Here is an 18,486-nt window from a genome sequence, read left to right as displayed (position 1 = left end):
AGTAGTGGTCTCTCCAAACCTTAGAAAAATATCCAGTCTTTTACCAAATGATCTTGAGTGGGAATGCTTTTGAGTACCTTTGAGTTAGTACATTCGAAACTTTTTTTAATTTCTTAGAAATCACAGGTTCACTAAAATGTAAACACTTACAGTGAGATATGTGTTTGAGGGCCTAAACCTCACTTTCAGCTCATTTTCTAGGTAATATTGTTGGAAGTTTATTTTTAAAAGAAATTCTGTGAAGATGGAGCCATCTGGGCTCCAGGTAAATCAAGGCATAAAATCCTCTTCTTTCTTTTTTTTTTAATATTTTTTATTAAGAATTTTATTTTATTTTAAAGACTTTATTTATTTATTCATGAGAGACACAAAGAGAGAGAGAGAGCAGAAGCAGGCTCCATGCAGGGAGCCTGATGTGGGACTCAAGCCTGGGACTCCAGGATCTCACCCTGAGCCAAAGGCAGGCTCTAACCCGCTGAGCCACCCAGGGATCCCGTAAATCCTGTTATTTTCTCAGAAAAATTCAGCCCTTACAAATGGCTTAACAAGTCACCAGGCTCTCATCTCCAAAACTCAAAGATGGGCAAACAGTATCAGGAGGAGCTATTGTTCATCTGGGCCTCCTCCCCATTGCTGATCCCAGTTCCATTTCAGATCTGTTCTCTTTTCCTTTCCTCCTTAGAAGATGGGAGAAAATTAGTCTCTTTCTTTGGCTTAAACGCCCAACATCTTTTCTCTTTATAAAGTATGATACTGCTTCTCCTCTGCTATTTGCACGTCTTTGGATCTCGTGGAGCCTATATTCCTGCCGAGAAACCTTCAGAGCATATGAATGACCTAGCTCTATTAAGATGGAGTGGAAGCAAGGTTGTGGTCTTTGTGTTTGAGTACCTTTAATATCCTTTTGTTGATTTTTAGATGGGGAGGAGTCTTCATTGCAACTAAGATCTTCTTAACTTGCCCTGAACATTTTTGGCTGTCTGTATTTTACATTAATTTGGAAGAATAAACTTGACATTCAATGCCATTTTATGCAGCATCAGCTCCAGTGGGTAACTGGCAGGATGGCTGCAGTCTGTTTTCTTGCAAGCTGCCTGCATTACTCTGGCCTCACATGACAGGGTATAAGCTAATAATCAGGGAAAGAATATGTAAATTATAAATCATGTGACTCAAAATTCAAACTGAGATCAAATAGACAAGCCCTAATTGAACACTCAGACTATTCCTAATAGCCAATGCATACACATTCAGTATGTGTTTTAAGAGCGAGCTTGCAGTGAACCAGACTGTTTTAGGTGTTTGTAGAAATAATATGATCAAGTCCACATAAAAATCTGGAGTTTACATGGAGTTTAGAGGGCTCCTTAAAAAATGAGCTCAAGATAATAATAATCTTTAAAAGAAATTTTGTGATATAATTATTATATCTATTTGAAGCTCTCTATTGATAATAGTAAACATACTTCTTATCAAATTGTGGGGTTTTTTTTCAATTCTTTTAAATATACTTTTCCAAGTCAATGAAGCATGGCATTTTTTTTCCTCCTGAATAAGAATTTTCTCTGGATTTCATCTCAGATGGGCCAGTTTTAGTGTCAACATATATACACAAATATACACATAAATGTTTTGATAACTGAGAGAAATTAGTTCCAAAATGCCCCTGTAATAAGTCCACTACGAAGGCTCAGTATCTAAACATTTGCTATAACAACTTGTAAATTTGTTTGACCTGAAATTCCCTAGTCAGAAATCTCAGAAATAGTGAATTCAGTCATGTGGGCTAGAAACACCTTTAAGTTTCAGGTATGTCCAGGCGAGAAGATAGACAATGTGTTATATCTGTAGCTCAATGGCTCTCCCAGCAGGCCTGAGTTATGTGTTCGTGCTCTCAACTTCCCATGTTAGTGAGTGAGAATGTCTTCTAAAAAAGTGAAAAGCCGGTAAATAAAATAGGTGAACCCAAGAGGCCTGAAAAACGCATACATACGAAGAAAAATAGGAGGTGATAAAGCGTGTTAAGAGAGGCAAACTAACACCAATTTGGTCGTGCCTGTGTCCCTAGGAACTATGCATTGATGGTTTCAAATGTGTGAGAAAATACAGGAAAACTTCTTTAAGTGTTGTTGATTCTGGTATTTGGACTTTATATTATGGAAAGAGTCTTTTCTTAGATGGTTATATAGGTGTTTGAGTGTTTTAGTGATATTTGTGAAATGGGTTGGGAAAGGATGGCTGTTTTTTCCAGTTCAAATAATGGGCTATATAGGCTTTTGCTCTCCAAAAAAATTGGCTAACATGTTTTAAGAGAAAGGTGGGATATGTTTTTCTATAACTGTTTTTGTATAGAAATCTTTCGAGGGCATGCAATTCTATTAAAAATAGAAAGTTCAAGAATATCCTTGGAACGTTCTTTCGTGTGCTTTTAAATTGGGTAGTCAGTGTATTTATTTATTGAGTTACTGACATAGGAGCAGACTAGAGATAATTTATTATTTTATGTTTATTGTCAGTTTGCACTTAAACTGTAATACTGTGATCTGAACTTCCTCTTTTTGATGTTGGTTCTGGGTGTAACCTAAAATAAACCAATTGAACTTATCATTTCATTTTTTCTATTCAACTTCCAAGGCAGATCCCTGAATATATAACTTTAATGAGGTTTCACGACATTATTTAAAAACCAGATAATGTCATCCAAATGGAAGATGACACAAATTCCTTAATAGTGAAATAATAATAGTGTTGATATGTTTGAGTTCACTCTGTTGGCCAGGGACTCTTCTAGGTGCTTACCTGAGTTAATCAGTTAGCCTTAACCATGAACCATTGATGTTGGTAATGTTATTATCTTCATTTTACAAATGAGGAAACTGAGGCACAGCAATGCAGTCACATGGGTAGTAAGCAATAGAGCCAGGATTATGAACTTGGGCAGCCTGGCACCAGAGCCCATTCTCCTACCCACTGTGGGAACTCTCCATGTAACTGACTCAGCACAGTGGTAATTTATTAAGTTAGGTCTCAAGCCTCAGCATTCTCCTTGTTAAATTGACATCTTGTAAGCATCAAGTCTGGTCCTTTGGGGCTGAGAAGGCAGAGAAATGACTTCTTGGAGCTAAGATGCCTAGGGGGAATATTTAAAAGATAACTGGAAGAAGGGAATTGAGTTGGTTCCCAACTCATTAGTATTTTGGTAGCAGGGATGAGAACCTTCCAGTACTGGGACAACTTATAGATGGGTGTCCAGTGAGAAGCAGTTGCTGAAGGCATTGAGAAACATGCCAGTCAAGGATAAAAAGATGCTCTCTCCCTACCCACCCCCCACCCACCCCGCTTTTGTTCTCGTACCTGTGCTCTCTCAAATAAGTAAGTAAAATCTTAAAAAAAAAAAAAAAGGATAAAAAGAGGTGCAGGCGGGTGGGAAGATGAGGTAAATAGTGATATGGATTGAGGAGGACACTTGTAATGATGAGCACTGGGCACTATATATAAGTGTTGAATCACTATATTGTACACCTGTAATTAATTTTACACTGCATGTTAACTAACTGGAATCTAAATAAAAACTCGAAACAGGGAAAAAAGAAAAAGAGTTGCAGGGCCAGAGAGCCAGAGGGCCATTTGACCCCTGGGAAGTTCAGTCTAGAGTGATATTTCTCAGCATTTTGTTTTTTATCACTAAGGAGTATTTTTAGCCATTTCTATCCTGTTCACCATGTACCCTCCCTCCACACACAATGATATTTTAATACTAGGTTATACTGTATATCCGTTGAAGATAAAAATATATATATATTATACATAAAAAGAGCAGGGTTTTTTTCATCCCCAAGAACCAATTTCCTTTTTTTCCCCCAAGAACTAATTTCTGTCCCTGGGGGCAGTGTCACCCCATCGAGAATGCATAGCCTAGAGGCAGGGGAAACAGTGAATGGTGTATGAGTGAATATGGGGTGGGGATGTGGGTTTTAGTGAACCAGCTTGGAGGGGGCCAATGAGCTTCAAAGTTAGAAGGCGTCACCAAAGGCAGGGTAGTATCTAAGGAGGGGCTTGGGGAAGAGATTTTCTTAAACATGTGAGATCAGAAGTTCTTCGACATGGGGTCACCATCCCCACTTCCCCAGTGCCCCCCCAGAGGTGTGATAAGGAGTTTCTGTTTCTCCTATTACTCAAATCTTGTCTCAGGCGTCCCCCCATGGCTGCAAGTGTGTCACCATATAATCTGAAATGCCACTGTGTTTTAATGAAATGTTCATTTCAGGCTGTGTGGTTTGAATTTACCAAGTTCCCAAGAAGCTTGCTTTAAATTCTTTTTTAATTAAGTGAGTTCAGGAAAAAAAAAAAAAGGCTACTCCTCCAAATTGCAAGAAATAGGTAATGAAAATGCTGTAGCTAAAAACCGCTGTGTGCTCACTTGAGATCGACTAGTTCCCAAATAACAAACCTCAGAAAGAATCAAGTAGCAGCTGGTGTTCGAGATAAAGAGCAAACTGGTTGTCACTGGTCCTCAGAAGGCCAGCTCATTTTCTTGTATACCTGGTCTCTTCGATAATCTTGTCATCTAATGCTATGTAGAAGAAAAAACATTGAACACACATCTTGCTGACCTCTTCCCATTCAAATCTCTTTCCTTGTGATTTTGCTGTGCCCCAATGACTTTATTCAGAACTCTGTGACCCAGCCCATATCTTGAGGGCCCTTATTAACCTTAAACTAACCTAATTTATTCACTTACTAGAAAGCATGATAAGGAAAGTAAGTTCTCCCAATATTTTTCTTCATCACAAACAAGTAACGGTTATTCAGCTGGTCAAAAGGCAGGAAGCATGAGTTCCTGGAATGAAAGGAATGGTGAAGAAACCTTCTGCCAAGATATGGGAAAGGCAGTGACCAGAGTGTAATTTGAAGATTTGAAAATACCAGAAGACCAACCAGAGAAGGTGATCCCAGAAGTTAGAGACCTTGTTGAGAAAGGATAATCTTCTCTTTATGGCAGCAGGTATCAAACCTGAGTGCCCAAGAGGATCATCTGGGAGCTTTTCAAGTTTTCCAGTCTCAACTCCCACCCCAGAGAGATTCTGAGTCTGTGGGTCTGGATGGGGTCTTGGGCACTGATGTTTTTGAAAAGAGAGTATCTAACTCTTCAAAAATACAAAACAACCAATATACAATTGCAAGATAAAACTGCCCCAGATGTACTGTATGAATAAAGGGGTTTGTAAGCAATCAATTGAAAAATAGTGCATAGCATAAATCTATAGGATTAGGATTTTCTTTTTATAAGTATTATTAGCAGATTGGAAAATTTGTAATTAGTCTATGTGCAGAAGAGGGGAGGATATTTTTATCCCATGTTTTGAAAAAGAAGTAGTTAATGCCTGAATGTTACTTCACTTACTCTGTAGGAAGCAAAAGCATCCCAGAAAAAAAAAAAATAAAGTAGAATAATAGGGCAACCTGGGTGGCTCAGCGGTTTAGCACTGCCTTCAGCTCAGGTCGTGATCCTGGAGTCCTGGATCGAGTCCCGCATCGGGCTTCCTGCTTGGAGCCTGCTTCTCCCTCTGCTTCTCCCTCTGCCTGTGTCTCTGCTTCCCTTTCCCTCTCTCTGTCTCTCATGAATAAATAAATAAAATAAAATCTTTAAAAAAAAAAAAAAAGAATAGAAAAACAAACATACTGTTAGATGGCTGGCTTTGACTGCTCTAGGTAGGCCTGGCTAGGACAGTGCTGCAAAACATTCTGCAAACAATCTGCTCCGTTGCCCTGTCCTTTCCCATCAAGGGGACTGGAGGGGGTGGCACTGGGCATAGGATGTCAGAAGGAAAGAGAGGAACTAGAATAAGGAACAAAGAGATGAGACTGAGTGTTCCTAGGGAATGTGCACACCCTCCCTCTTCTGGGGTTGGCCTGGGCACCATGTATGTCCCTGGGGCCCCATCGCTGTCACATTGCTGCACAACCCTCGGGCACCAAGAAGAGCATTGGAGGTTGTTAGCACATCTCCCTCTGGAGATGAGACTGGGCTCAGCACCAACAAGAGAATACCAGAGGGGCTTTGTCGCTTTCCGTGCCTGGATAATGGCTATTCCCTGAGACCCAGGGAAGAATGAAGTTCAACGTGCACCTCGCACCCTATCACACACTCAATCCTGAACATCTGGGCTGCTAGTATAATTTAAAAAGAGAGAACTGGCTGTTCACCATCGATGTATAATGTATTCATAGTAAATCTCTCAATGAGGAGGTATAAAGATTTCCTGTTTCTGTACAAGCCAAAGGAAACAGAGCATTAGGCAAGTATCCTGTGAGTCTCATTAACAGAGACAACCAATACGGAAAATCCAGGGAGACTTGCTCCACATTTCTATTAGTAATGGCAATTTTTTTTTTACGTGAAATATGCTAGTAATTTTCTCGCTTGCAGAATTGACATTGCCTAAGGATTAATAAATATGCTTTTTCTTAATTACTGAGCATCCTCCATGTTCTAGAGACAAATAAAATGTTGCTGGTCGCCTTTTTTTTTTTTTTTTTTTTACTTCTTTTTGCTTCATTTCCAAGAAGATAAAATGGTAAAGCCATCCCAGATTGATTTATTTTAAAGACAATGGAAATAATAGGTATTTAAAACTTAGCCAAAAGAATAACTGATAACAACCAGCCAGCCAATGTGAATTAAAAATTTTGATTCTAATATGGGTGGTAGTGATTAAGAACAAAGTTGGTAGGGTCAGAACAAGGGCAGTTGCCTGCCAAGTGCAGCCACCTATGCGGAATCCCCAGTGTCAGCCAGTCACAGAGCTAACTAACCATGGAATAACGGCTGCTGCCAAATAGAAGCCAATGACCAATGAAAGATATTTGTTAAACATCCTTTTCACCTCAAGTTACTCCTGAAATATTTTCTCACCATAGTTAGAACTCTGTCTATCGTGGTCACTTGGATGTAATAACAATAAGATCATCTCACTGTCTGGGAGGATAACTACCCTATTTTTTTTCAGGCAAAGGAGAGGGACACACCTTTGACCATTTAATAGCAGAATTGGCTTATTAAGATATATGTCCAAAAAGAAGGCCATATAAGTAAGCTGTGTTGAGCTTAAAATGATTTTAAAATTTTAAAAACGGGGATCCCTGGGTAGCTCAGCGGTTTAGCCTTCAGCCCAGGGCGTGATCCTGGGGTCCTGGGATCGAGTCCCACATCAGGCTCCCTGCATGGGGCTTTGGGGCCTGCTTCTCCCTCTGCCTGTGTCTCTGCTCTCTCTCTCTCTCTCTCTCTCTCGCTCTCTCTGTCTCTGTCTCTCTCTGTCTCTCATGAATAAATAAATAAATCTTAAAAAAAAATCTTAAAAATGATTACCTGACTTGTCAAGAAATCATTCCTACTGACTCAGGCTTTCACAATAGTAAAATAGTATGTACAATAGGAGACAAAAAATACTATACATAATAGCAGTTGGGTTTTATAATTTGTTTGTTTAATGCTGCCTTTCCTAGAATGTAAATGCCTGTCCCAGAATTATTGAATAGGTGCAGGGCTTCCCTTTTTGTTTCACTGACCCCGCAAATAAAGCGAGTATGCGGGCATCACGCAGTCTTCCCTAAGAGATGCTTATACAACCTCTAGTTTGTCTTGTTATGAAGATTCTTTAGCAAACATCTTTGTTTTCCAGCCATTAATTTATTTCCTCAGAAGAGCTTCCCTGAAATGAAATTCCTAGATCAAGTGGTATGAATATTTTAAAACTCCTCTTTTGAAACACATTTCTAAGTAGCTCTCCAAAAGGATATTTATTAACGTACCTTCCACTAGTAATATGTGAGAATTATAGCTGTAGTCCAGGCTTCTGAAGCTGCTAATAAGACCACGTTGCTTTTATTTGTGTTTATTTATCGTCGGGCAAGCTTGAAAATTTTTGCAAATATGCATTTACATTTTTGTGGATGCCTTTGCTAGTGGGTGTACTTGCTAATTTTTGTTGCTTCCTCATCGGTAGGCTTCTTTTTCCCAGCTCCAGTCTCAGTTGCTTTCCTCCCCCTTTGTTGCCTGGCACAGGCTCCCACGATTCGTTCAGCTACTGGGTAGATGAGAAGTCCCCTGTGGGGCCTGACCAGACCCCAGCCATCAAACGCCTCGCCAGGATCTCCTTGGTGAAGAAGCTAATGAAGAAGTGGTCTGTGACGCAGAACCTGACTTTCCGAGAACAGCTGGAAGCTGGGATCCGCTACTTTGACCTGCGTGTGTCTTCCAAGCCCGGGGATGCCGACCAGGAGATCTACTTCATTCACGGACTTTTTGGCATCAAGGTCTGGGATGGCCTGATGGAGATTGACTCATTTCTCACCCAGCACCCCCAAGAAATTGTCTTTCTGGATTTCAACCACTTCTACGCCATGGATGAGGCCCACCACAAACGCCTGATTCTCCGGATCCAGGAGGCCTTTGGAAACAAGCTGTGCTCAGCCTGCAGTGTGGAGAGCATGACCCTGCAAGCCCTGTGGGAGAAGAAGTGCCAGGTAAGAGGAAACAGACTCGCTTGTCAGGGCAAAAGCATAACACTTTCTGCCTCTTCTGTATCACCAGCTGGAAGGCAGCCCACCCCAGGGCTCTTAGGCTAGAAGGCAAAGATTATTTGGAGTATTAAACATATACACACTGGTTCCTGGGCTCTTGGATAGCTTCAAAGACTCTAAGGTATGTACACTAGTTCCTGGGCACTGGTGAAGTGGGATTAACACCTGCCAAATATTTACAATGTGTTGGCAGCCTGTGTGAAGCATCTAGATTGACTTTGAATGGCCTGAGAAGCAGCTCAAGGCAACTTCCTGAAGTTGCACCAATTGGTGATTACCATTTTTTTTCCCCTCCCATAGAACCTTTTTCTGGTTCCGAGTTCCCCTGGAGATAGGCAGGTCCATCCTGCCTTGAACTCCATGTCAGATAATTCCTGCTTTACCTGACAAATTCACATAAATGATTCAGCTCAGAAGTGTTAACATTTTAAAAGGCTGTCTTCACAGATTTGGGGTCCTGGTGGGGAGAGAGTGAAGAAAGAGCCCAACAGGTGGAGAGCCTTCCCAGGTCCAGTAGCTTAGCAGAGCTCCAAACCTAGGCCTTGAGGGACATACCCAAGAAAAGGAATGTGAGCCTCAGAGAGATGCTGCTCTGATCCCATGGGATGACAGGCTGTGGGACAGGGGAGCTTCAGGAAAGGTCAGCCTCCAGTTTAGACTCTCTTTAAAAAAAAAAAAGCAATTCCCTTTCATTTATAGTTGGTCACTACTCATAGGTACATGAACCAAAGCATCTTAAAGAGGCAGCTATTTTTGAAGTTAGAGAAGAGCTTTTAATTAAAAATCAACTAAAGATTTTTCATTTGCAAATATTCATTGAACAGTGTGTGCCAAGCACCAGTCCAGGCACTTGGAATAAGTTAGTAAATAAAATAAAGATCCTTGCTTTCATAGAGCTTTCATTCAGGTTGTAAAGAAACAGGTAATAGATAATTGCCATAATAAATACATTACATAAAATGCTAGAAAGTGATATAAACAATGAAAACAGAAAGGCAGGTGTAGTTAGGAGGAACCAGCGTTCTGTGGATTGGAGGGTTGGTCTCAATTTTAAATAAGTTGATCAGGATAGACTTTCGAGGGAGTTAATCATGTGACTGTTGCGGGAGAAGAGCTTTCCCAGCAGAGAAACCAGCCAGTGCCTGACACCTTTGAGGAGAAGCAGAGGCCATGGGCCTGGAGAGCAGAGCAGCGAGAGGAGGTGAGAAATAATGGGTGATGAGGTAGAGACTCAGGCTTTCACTCTGAGGGAGGAAGGTTCTGAGAGGGTTTGGAGTACAGGGTGCTGTGTCCTGAATGACATTTTAATGGGATCTTTGTGGCTGCTAGGAAGAAACCAGGGGTAGGAGGGCAGGGAAAGGAGGGGAACCCATGAGGAGAGCACTAGTGGGAAGTGGTCAGATTTGGAATCTGTCAGAAGGTAGAGCCAACGGGGTTTTCCAGTGGATGGGATTTGGGGTGCAAAAGAAACTGGCTTCAAGGATGACTCCCAGGTTTGGCCTGAGTGATTGGAAACACCAGGTGGTTTTGCACACTTATAAAAGGGCTAATGCCTTTCACTCCATAAAGGCTAATGAGTTAACTCTCAGTCTCTGTTAAAATTTATCTAAGCCACTACTCCTCACTAAAACTTTGTAAATGACATTTTACCAAATATTTATCACACCCTTGCCCCTAAGCCCAGGTTATCTTTTCAGACTCACAGGTCTAATTTGGAGAGGTTTTTTTGTCTTAGTGGAGTCTCTCTTACAGTATGAGATAATAGTAATACCAACATCACCTTATCAGCTAACATTTACTGAGCCTTTATGCTGTGTTAGGTACAAGGATTAGCATATTTAGTCCTCTCCACAACACTAGGAGATAGGTGTTCTGTTATTATCCTCATTTTACAGTGAGTAAACTGAGGCACAGAGAAAGTAGCTTGCTTGAGAGATCACCGCTAGTGACTGGCCAGAGCCTAGATTGAGTCATAGGCTGTTTGGCTCCCCTGAGTTCCCACAGCTTCTGATGCTATTCCACGGCTGTCCCCTCATCTTGGGGTTTTCACAACTAGGATCATAGATTACGCTAATAAAACACCTCCTCCTTATTCATGAGCCCCTATTATCAGAGGGTCTCTGAGGGCTCGCTGAATGGAGTAATGGGCTAGAAACCTGTAAGTGGGCTTTTGAATTTGGGATTAAATAAGATTAAATTTGAGTGCAACTAAGCTTGACAATCAGATATAGCTTTATAATTTTATAAATATAAATTTATAAATATAGCTAATATAATTATAGCTTTATAATTTTGCACGCAGATAGTGTCCTGGGTGGACTGCCATGTTGCCTACAAAATTGTTTGGAAGTCTGCAGGAGTAACAGGTATTTTCAGAGATAATGACGAGGGTAGACAGTGAACTTCCAGCAGCAGAGTGATGAGCTATCCATATTTTTAAGTAGGGGCTAATCTGTGTGTGTCTTCCAACTACAACTACTCCTAAATTTATGAAAATGACCTGTCAGGAAAAGGGTAGGTGTCATTCATTTGAATTCTAGGATTTCCCTGCTTTTCTTGCTTTCCCAGAGTTGTCCCCTCCATGTCTCTCCTTAAAAAGCTAAACAGAGACCTCACAGTCATCAGTGATTTACTCCCTGCTGGGGGCTAAACTTTAAATATTCATTATGTAATGAGCTGCTTTGCTTGTAACCCCCTGAGTATTTTATCACTACAGCTTCATATACTACCATTCAGTCAAATTTCATTTACTCAACGTAACAGTTACATCACAGCTCACTGATAGGTGTACATCGTGGCTATGGGTTTTGAGGTACCATGAATTAGAAGACTAAATCTACGGTTTGGCAGTATTTAGGATCTTGATGAGAAGGTAAGAGTATATAACACTCATAAAATACAAAACAACCGATACACAATTGCAAGATAAAACCGCCTCAACTGTACTATATGAAGGAAGGGGTTTGTAAGCAATTGATTGAAAAATAGTGCATGGCTTCGATCTCTAGTCGAAGGGCCTCCAGGAAAGGACCCATCAGAATAAGAGGAGGTTAATCAAGGAGTAATTTTCAAGAGAAGTTAGATTTCAAATCTGAGTCTCTGAAGAAAAACTGGACATAAATTGCTGAGCTGGAAGGGGAGAGCGTGTCAGAGAAAAATACAGCAGAGCAAGGTAGGGAGGCACATGCAAAACGTGGGCCCTCGGGCAAGAGTTACTGCCCCTTGAAATCCACAAACAACAAACAATCGGTTTGCTAGACTAACCTCCTCCTGTCAACCGAAATTGTCCCTATAACCCTTAGGATCGGATTGTTCAAGAAGGCTCTTGAGAAAAGGCAGAAAGCCCCTGTTGTGCAATTTGTCCTTTTTGTACCTTCTCTAAGGCAGCAAAGGGAACAGCACTGACACTGCTCGGGGGCCAGGCAGCTCTAAAGAGGCCCGGACGGGGGAGGCCCCCGCAGCCTCCCCCCTCTCCCGGTCCCTTGCACAGGGCAGGTTGCCTCCCTCTTGGGTGCGGGAGACCCCAGCTTTCCACCTGGCCGATTACACTGCCAGCAGGAAGTCCTCCCAATCTCCCCGGCAATCTGCTTACTATGAGCCAGCGATTAACCTCATTAACACCCGTGTTTACCACGGCATCATTAGCAGGCAGTTAGACGGGACTCAACACCCTTAGAAACAGCAACTGTTAGCCTGTTGGGTGCATCCAGCCCGCCGCACCCAGGCACCCGGGCTCGGGGCCCGCAACAGCAGTTAGGCACCTGGGTCACGGGCTAGACTCACTGGGAACCGGACGCACATGCAGAGCCCTCCTGCTCGGGTGCCTGGGGGATTATGCTCTCGGGCCAGCCCGCTGAGGATTGCAGTCCAGGCCGTGTAAGCATGCTGGACATTCCTCCAGGAAGAGATTACTGGCGCTTGGGAGCAGGGCAAACGTATTACTTCTAGAAACCTAAGCAGCAGAGCTCTGAATTGGGACAATCAAAATAGCAACTCCCCGTCCCTCGGCTGCCTCCCAGAAACTAATTAATGCTGTGGATGTGGCTTGCTAATTATTTTCAAAATCACCACCAGCCCAGGGAGGTCCCACTGGAGAGACCCATCACCTCCTGGAAGTCTTCCCTGCCTGGAGTAGTGCCCCCCCCCCCCCACACACACACACACCCTCCTGAGAAGGGTTATTTCATTCAGTCGGCTGGCTGGTGTGATTGAAACTCAGGGCACTTCATGATGAGTCCATTGAGTGGGTCTCAACCCCCCAGGAGCGTCAATTGCAGGAGCATAGGAGTCATAACTGGTAGACAGCACTACCGAGCCACAGCACTCTCCATGGAGGGGTGGGGGGCAGGTGATGTGGGGGCTCAGAGCCCCAAGGGGAGGGGCAAGTAGTCTGTGGATTTGGATGGGAAAAATCTACATATTGATCCCTTCTCACCTTTACTGAAAATTAATATACCCATTGGCTATGAGTGAAGACCCTCAGCCACAGAAGTATAGGCTCTACCTGTGGCTGTCCCCTTAGTAATCACAGATATTTCCATATCTCGTTTCAGGTATTTGAAATATCATTTATACTCATCACCAACTCAAAATGATGGAACTTATTAGACTTACAACAAAATATTTTTATTTAATGTATTTATTATGAAGCACATACACCAATTTATTACAAGTTTAATAATATTTTGATAGCTATATTTCGGTCTCATCGATTTCCTTTATAATCCTGTCTCTTCCATTTTCTTTTTAATTATTTATTCAGTTATTCATGAGAGACAAGGAGAAAGAGAGGCAGAGATACCGGCAGAGGGAGAAGCAGGCTCCATGCAGGGAGCCTGATGTGGGACTTGATCCCGGGACTCCAGGATCATGTCCTGAGCCGAAGGCAGATACTAAACCACTGAGCCATCCAGGCGTCCCCTGTCTTTTCTATTTGATACATTCATCTAAAACAGTCTGAGAAGGGGTTTGGGATTTTACCAAACTTCCAGAAGTGTTCATGACAAAAATAAAGAATCTTCAAGTTCAGACATACACAAGTGCTTAAATCTTTGCTTATTGATTAATATATAAGCTTTGCGCAGTGGCAGTATCGTAGCCAATGAGGTTTATCCGAGGCATGATTATTGCTAATTGATTAATATATATATTAATATATATATAATGTGTGTGTATACACACATAAAATTTGTGAATTTCTACCCGCGTACATTTGTTTGCCTTTCATGTCAGCAATTGGGACAAAGCCATGGAATTAACATTCAGCTTATTTATGAATTGTTCTCCTTTTTCTGTTTTGAATGTTTCAGGTTCTTATTTTCTATCATTGTCCCTTCTACAAGCAATACCCCTTCCTGTGGCCTGGAAAGAAGATCCCAGCACCCTGGGCCAACACTACAAGCGTGCGCAAACTAATCCTCTTCTTGGAGACCACTCTGAGTGAGCGGGCCCCACGAGGCTCCTTCCATGTCTCTCAAGCCATTCTCACCCCCAGAGTGAAGACCATTGCCCGAGGCCTGGTTGGTGGCCTCAAGAACACTCTGGTTCATAGGTAAGAATTTGCTTCTACCCCACAAGTAAGGTTTGTGGGTTTTTTTTTTAAGTTTTGAAGAAACTTGTCTTGATTCTTTTATGAATAAATAGCAGTAAAAATCATAAAGTTTGAAAATTTTAGGTTAACAACAAAACAAAAAACCAAAAACTTTATATTTGAAAAAGCTGTGTATTTGAGGTGGTTTGCTTTAAACGTGGCCAAAGGGTCTCTAAATATTTTGTTAAAATATATGGTATACCGTAAATACTCTAAACTTTGATGCTAAGGCAAAGCACTGTAAGCCAACAGCAGTGTGTTCGCTTCTAGCATGTGACCACATCATGTACTTGCCCCACCTTTACAGTTGGCCCAAATATTCATTTAAAAACCATTAAATGGAGGTTCCCGGTGCTACTCCAAGAGCTCAGCCTGTTAAGCATCTGCCTTTGGCTTGGGTCTTGGTCCTGGGTCCTGGGATGGAGCCCTACATCCAGCTCCCTGTTCAGGAGAAAGCCTGCTTCTCCCTCACCCTCTGCTACTCCCCCTTCTTGTTTTCTCTGTCAAATAAATAAAAAAATCTTAAAAAAAAAAAAAAGCATTAAATGAAACAGCTGTGGTAGGTACTAGGGATGCAGAGGTGGCCTATGAAGGTTTGTCCCTTCCATAGTGACAGTGAGTCCTGAGAAGCAGCTTAGGATACTACCTAGAGTGCCAGAGCTTCAGATACTTCCTCAGAGCAGAACTGATTCTGACTGTACAATTAGGCGAGAGAAGCTCCAGATATTTTGTATTAGATGATGTTCTTTATCCTGGATACCATAAATGATAGGTGTCATCAAGAAAAAGTATGGTGTGGATATCCGTACATGTACGTGTGTGTGCCTATGGATATGGATAAAGGGAATGTCATACATACATTTAGATAATAGGGCATCCTTCCAGGCCGAGCTGAGGAAGTGAAAATGTTTGGGTAACAAGGGGTATTTACAGGACTCACTTCAGTTCCTGAGTTCCAGGTGGTAAGCACCAGTGTTTAGATCGTGAAAGATTCTTCCAAAAATGCATCCCTATTTGCTTCTGAGTTTGGATAGCATCACTCCAGAAAACAGGAGTTCATCTGGCAAGAGTTCAGGCAGCTAGAAGCACCTCAACTTTTGTTTGCTGGAGAAAACCCCTGCTTACATTGGCCGTGAGCAAAACAAGAAACCCTTACTGAAAGGCTCTACTAAGTTTTGACTGAATTACTTGTGCTGAACTTGGAAAAGAGAATGTCATAAACCAATGCCATATCTCTGAAAGATCCAGAACGACAAACGTTTTATATGTTCATGTATCTACACCATTTTCCTCATGCATTTGCTAAATTGGTAGATTAATATCATTCATTCATTCATTCAACAAAGATTGAGTACTTAGGAGGAACTAGGTCTAAAGATACAAGGTAAATGATATAGTGTCTATAGTGTCTGTCCTCAGGAACTTAAGTTAATCAGGGAAAATAAACATGTAGGGTTTTTTTTTTTTTTTTCAATATTTTATTTATTTATTTGACAGAGAGCATAAGCAGGGAGGAGGAGCAGAGGGAAAGGGAGAAACAGGCTCCTCACTGACCAGGAGCCCAACTTGGAACTTGATCCCAGGACCCTGGGGTATCATGACCCAAGTCAAAGGTAGACATTTAACCAACTGAGCCGCCTAGGCATCCCCATGTTCTCTTCTCTTAAATATGTGAATCTCTACAAAGCGCTGTGAAAATAACAGTATAAAGTCTGTGCAGAGTTGTACTAATAACAGAAAGAAGGTATTTAAAAATCAGGTTAAGTTTTATCTGCATACTGTATTTAGAATATAAATTGCCCTCTAGCAGATGATTTCATTTGATTCTTACATTAAGCCAGCCTCCGGGGCTAGAGCACATTATTGTCCCCATTTCAGATGGGACTCGGTAAGGTTAGTGCCCCAAGGTCCACAGAGCAGGTTAGAGGCAATAACGTGCCGTGACTCTGGCCTTCTGCCTGTTGGGCTGCTGCCCTTCCCACATTCACCACGGACTTGGATATAGCATATTTCATCGCTCTGCTCCTTTCTGCTCCACGGGCCTGTATGTGAATCTGGTCAGATCTTCCTGGTTGGAGCTGGGAGCCCACAAAAATCACAATGCTGCTCACACCTGTAAATTCCTAGAACTTTCTCTGGCTGCCAATGAAGCACAAAGCTCTTCCAGTTAGTGATATGATGGTGGCATGTGCCCAAAGCGAAGGGATCCTAGCATGCCAGAGTGGTTGCCCACTGGTGGCAAGCGGATGTCCCAAGACTGGAAAGACACCTGGGGCTACTAGTCTCCAGAATATTCCAGGGAGGCAGCACGCATTCCTAGGCCCCCTCATCCACTGAAGGGAGAAACTGAGTCAAGAGCTTGTACGCAAAAACAAGCACGACAACGTGCGGCCGCCGTTGCCTCCGGGCAGTTGCCCAAGCATCGGAGATCAGCACTTCTAAGTCCAAGAGGTCTGTCCTAACGAGGGCACCGGGGGCTGTGAGGCTGGTTCCTGAGCACTGGTTATCAGCTTAACCAAGAGGAGAAAGATCAGGTGGGGGTATTTTCCCACAAATGTAGAGGTGATTCTTTTATCTTTTATTTTTTATTTTTTTTTCAGTAGGAAGTTAACCTAACTCTTAGGTGAAACTTTGGACCTGAGATCTGGTTAGCTTTGGTTTATCACCCTAAAAGGAAGCCATGAAAAATCGAGCCATAGGTCTGAATTTCTAGGATCGAGTCCCCTAGATTCTTAGAAACCTTGCCCTCCCGCTGAAATTAAATGAGGGCAAGATTTGCCTAAGCTCAAGGACAGAGCAGCCATGGAGCCATAGAAGGGGACACAGACTGACATCAAGCCTGAGACTACAGCCTGACCTGGTGCCTGTTATGGGCTGAATTCAGTTCCCTGGAAATGTGTATGTAGAAGCCCCAGGCCCCCATATCAGAATGTGACCATAGTTGGAGACAGGGTCTTCAAAGAGGTGATTAAGTTAAAATGAGGCCACTAGGGTGGGCCCTAATCCAGTCTGACAGGTGTCCTCATAAGAGGAGGACATTTGGACATACAAAGAGCCTCCAGGGATGTGTGTGCTCAGAGATAAGATGATGTGAGGACACAACAGGAAGGCGGCCTCCTGCAAGCCAAGGAGAGAAACGTCAGAAGAACCCAGACCTGCCAACCTCTTGATCTCGGGCTCCCCACCTCAGAACTGTGAGAAAATACATTTTTGTTGAAGCCGCTCAGTCTGGCATTTTTCTGTGGCAGCCTTAGCACACTAGCATAGTCTCTTAACCACAGGGTGGCCTTGGACGAATTTCCTGAGGTCTCTGAGCTCTCTTTATCGCCGCTCAAAGGGTTAATAATATGAAGAAAACCATAGTGTCTTGGTATGACCACACCTACCACAGTGACTGGCACTAAAGAGGCAGGCCATCTCTCTGTAAAACCCAGAAACACAGAGGTCAGCCTTCTTCTCTCAGTGGGCTTCAAAGGCAAGGCAGGTCTTGAATCCATGGCTCTGCTCATGGGACCTGGTGCTTCACGGGCCTGTCGGCAGTACCTGGCTCAGCTTTCTGCCCCCATCTCTCTTTGGTAAAGGCCAAGAGTTAAGAAAATAAAGCGGCTTCTCCTCACAGTTCTACATTTTCCTGTCTTTGTACATAATCCGAGTTATTTGATCCCTGCCTTGAGGAAGGTTGATACATGCAACCCGAAGCTGACATAGAGCTCTTTGTCACCGGAGACCGCAGGTGGATGCCTTTCCCACATTTCTCCTCTCAGGCTCCAGGGATCCCCTGTTGTTTGGCTCTGGCTTGGAGTCACCTGGAGTCGCCACCAGCCTTGAATTCTCATTTCCCCATGATGACCAGAAGATGGCGCCGCCATTTCATACCTAAACACTAACCAGCGGATTTGTTGTTGGTTTTTTGGGTTTTTTAAGCTCTACACCCAATGTGGGGCTTGAACTTGCCACCCTGAGATCAAGAGTCTCATGCTCTACTGCCAGAGCCAGCCAGGCACCCCTGACGAGTGGACTTTAAAAAGAAGTCATGGGACACCTACGTGGCAAAGGCAGTTGAGCATCTGACTCTTGGTTTCACCACTCAGGGGGTGATCGCAGGGTAGTGGGATGGAGCCTAAGTTGGGTTCTATGCTCAGCTCAGAGTCAGCTTGGGATTCTCTCTGCCCCTCAGCCTCTGTCTGTGTGTGTGTGTTGTGTGTGTATCTCTCTCTCTAAAATAAATAAATAAATCTTGAAAAAATAAAAAATAAAAAGAAGTCCTGAATGGATCAGGTTCAGGACTACAGTGGCCTTCCTATGGGCCACTG

General features: G+C 42.7%; 1 protein-coding gene and 1 pseudogene across 4 annotated transcripts in view; both read left to right on the top strand.

Moving 5' to 3' along the window:
• PLCXD2 (phosphatidylinositol specific phospholipase C X domain containing 2) overlaps positions 1 to 18,486 on the top strand; it is a 48,807-nt gene that overhangs the window by 20,371 nt on the left and 9,950 nt on the right. For all 4 annotated transcript variants that reach the window (XR_005983289.1, XR_005983288.1, XR_005983287.1 and 1 more), the window contains exons 2-3: positions 8,066 to 8,526; positions 13,893 to 14,134. Coding sequence is in view for 1 of the 4 variants with exons in the window: in XM_041727099.1 (XP_041583033.1) it covers positions 8,066 to 8,526; positions 13,893 to 14,134 (703 nt within the window). In the remaining 3 variants the exon portion in view is untranslated. The remainder of the gene's footprint in view (positions 1 to 8,065; positions 8,527 to 13,892; positions 14,135 to 18,486) is intronic.
• Positions 13,656 to 13,823, top strand: LOC121475488 (annotated as a pseudogene).

This window comes from Vulpes lagopus, chromosome 1 (assembly GCF_018345385.1).
Source record: "Vulpes lagopus strain Blue_001 chromosome 1, ASM1834538v1, whole genome shotgun sequence".
Classification (NCBI taxonomy): domain Eukaryota; kingdom Metazoa; phylum Chordata; class Mammalia; order Carnivora; family Canidae; genus Vulpes; species Vulpes lagopus.
This window is presented reverse-complemented; position numbering and strand designations above follow the sequence as displayed.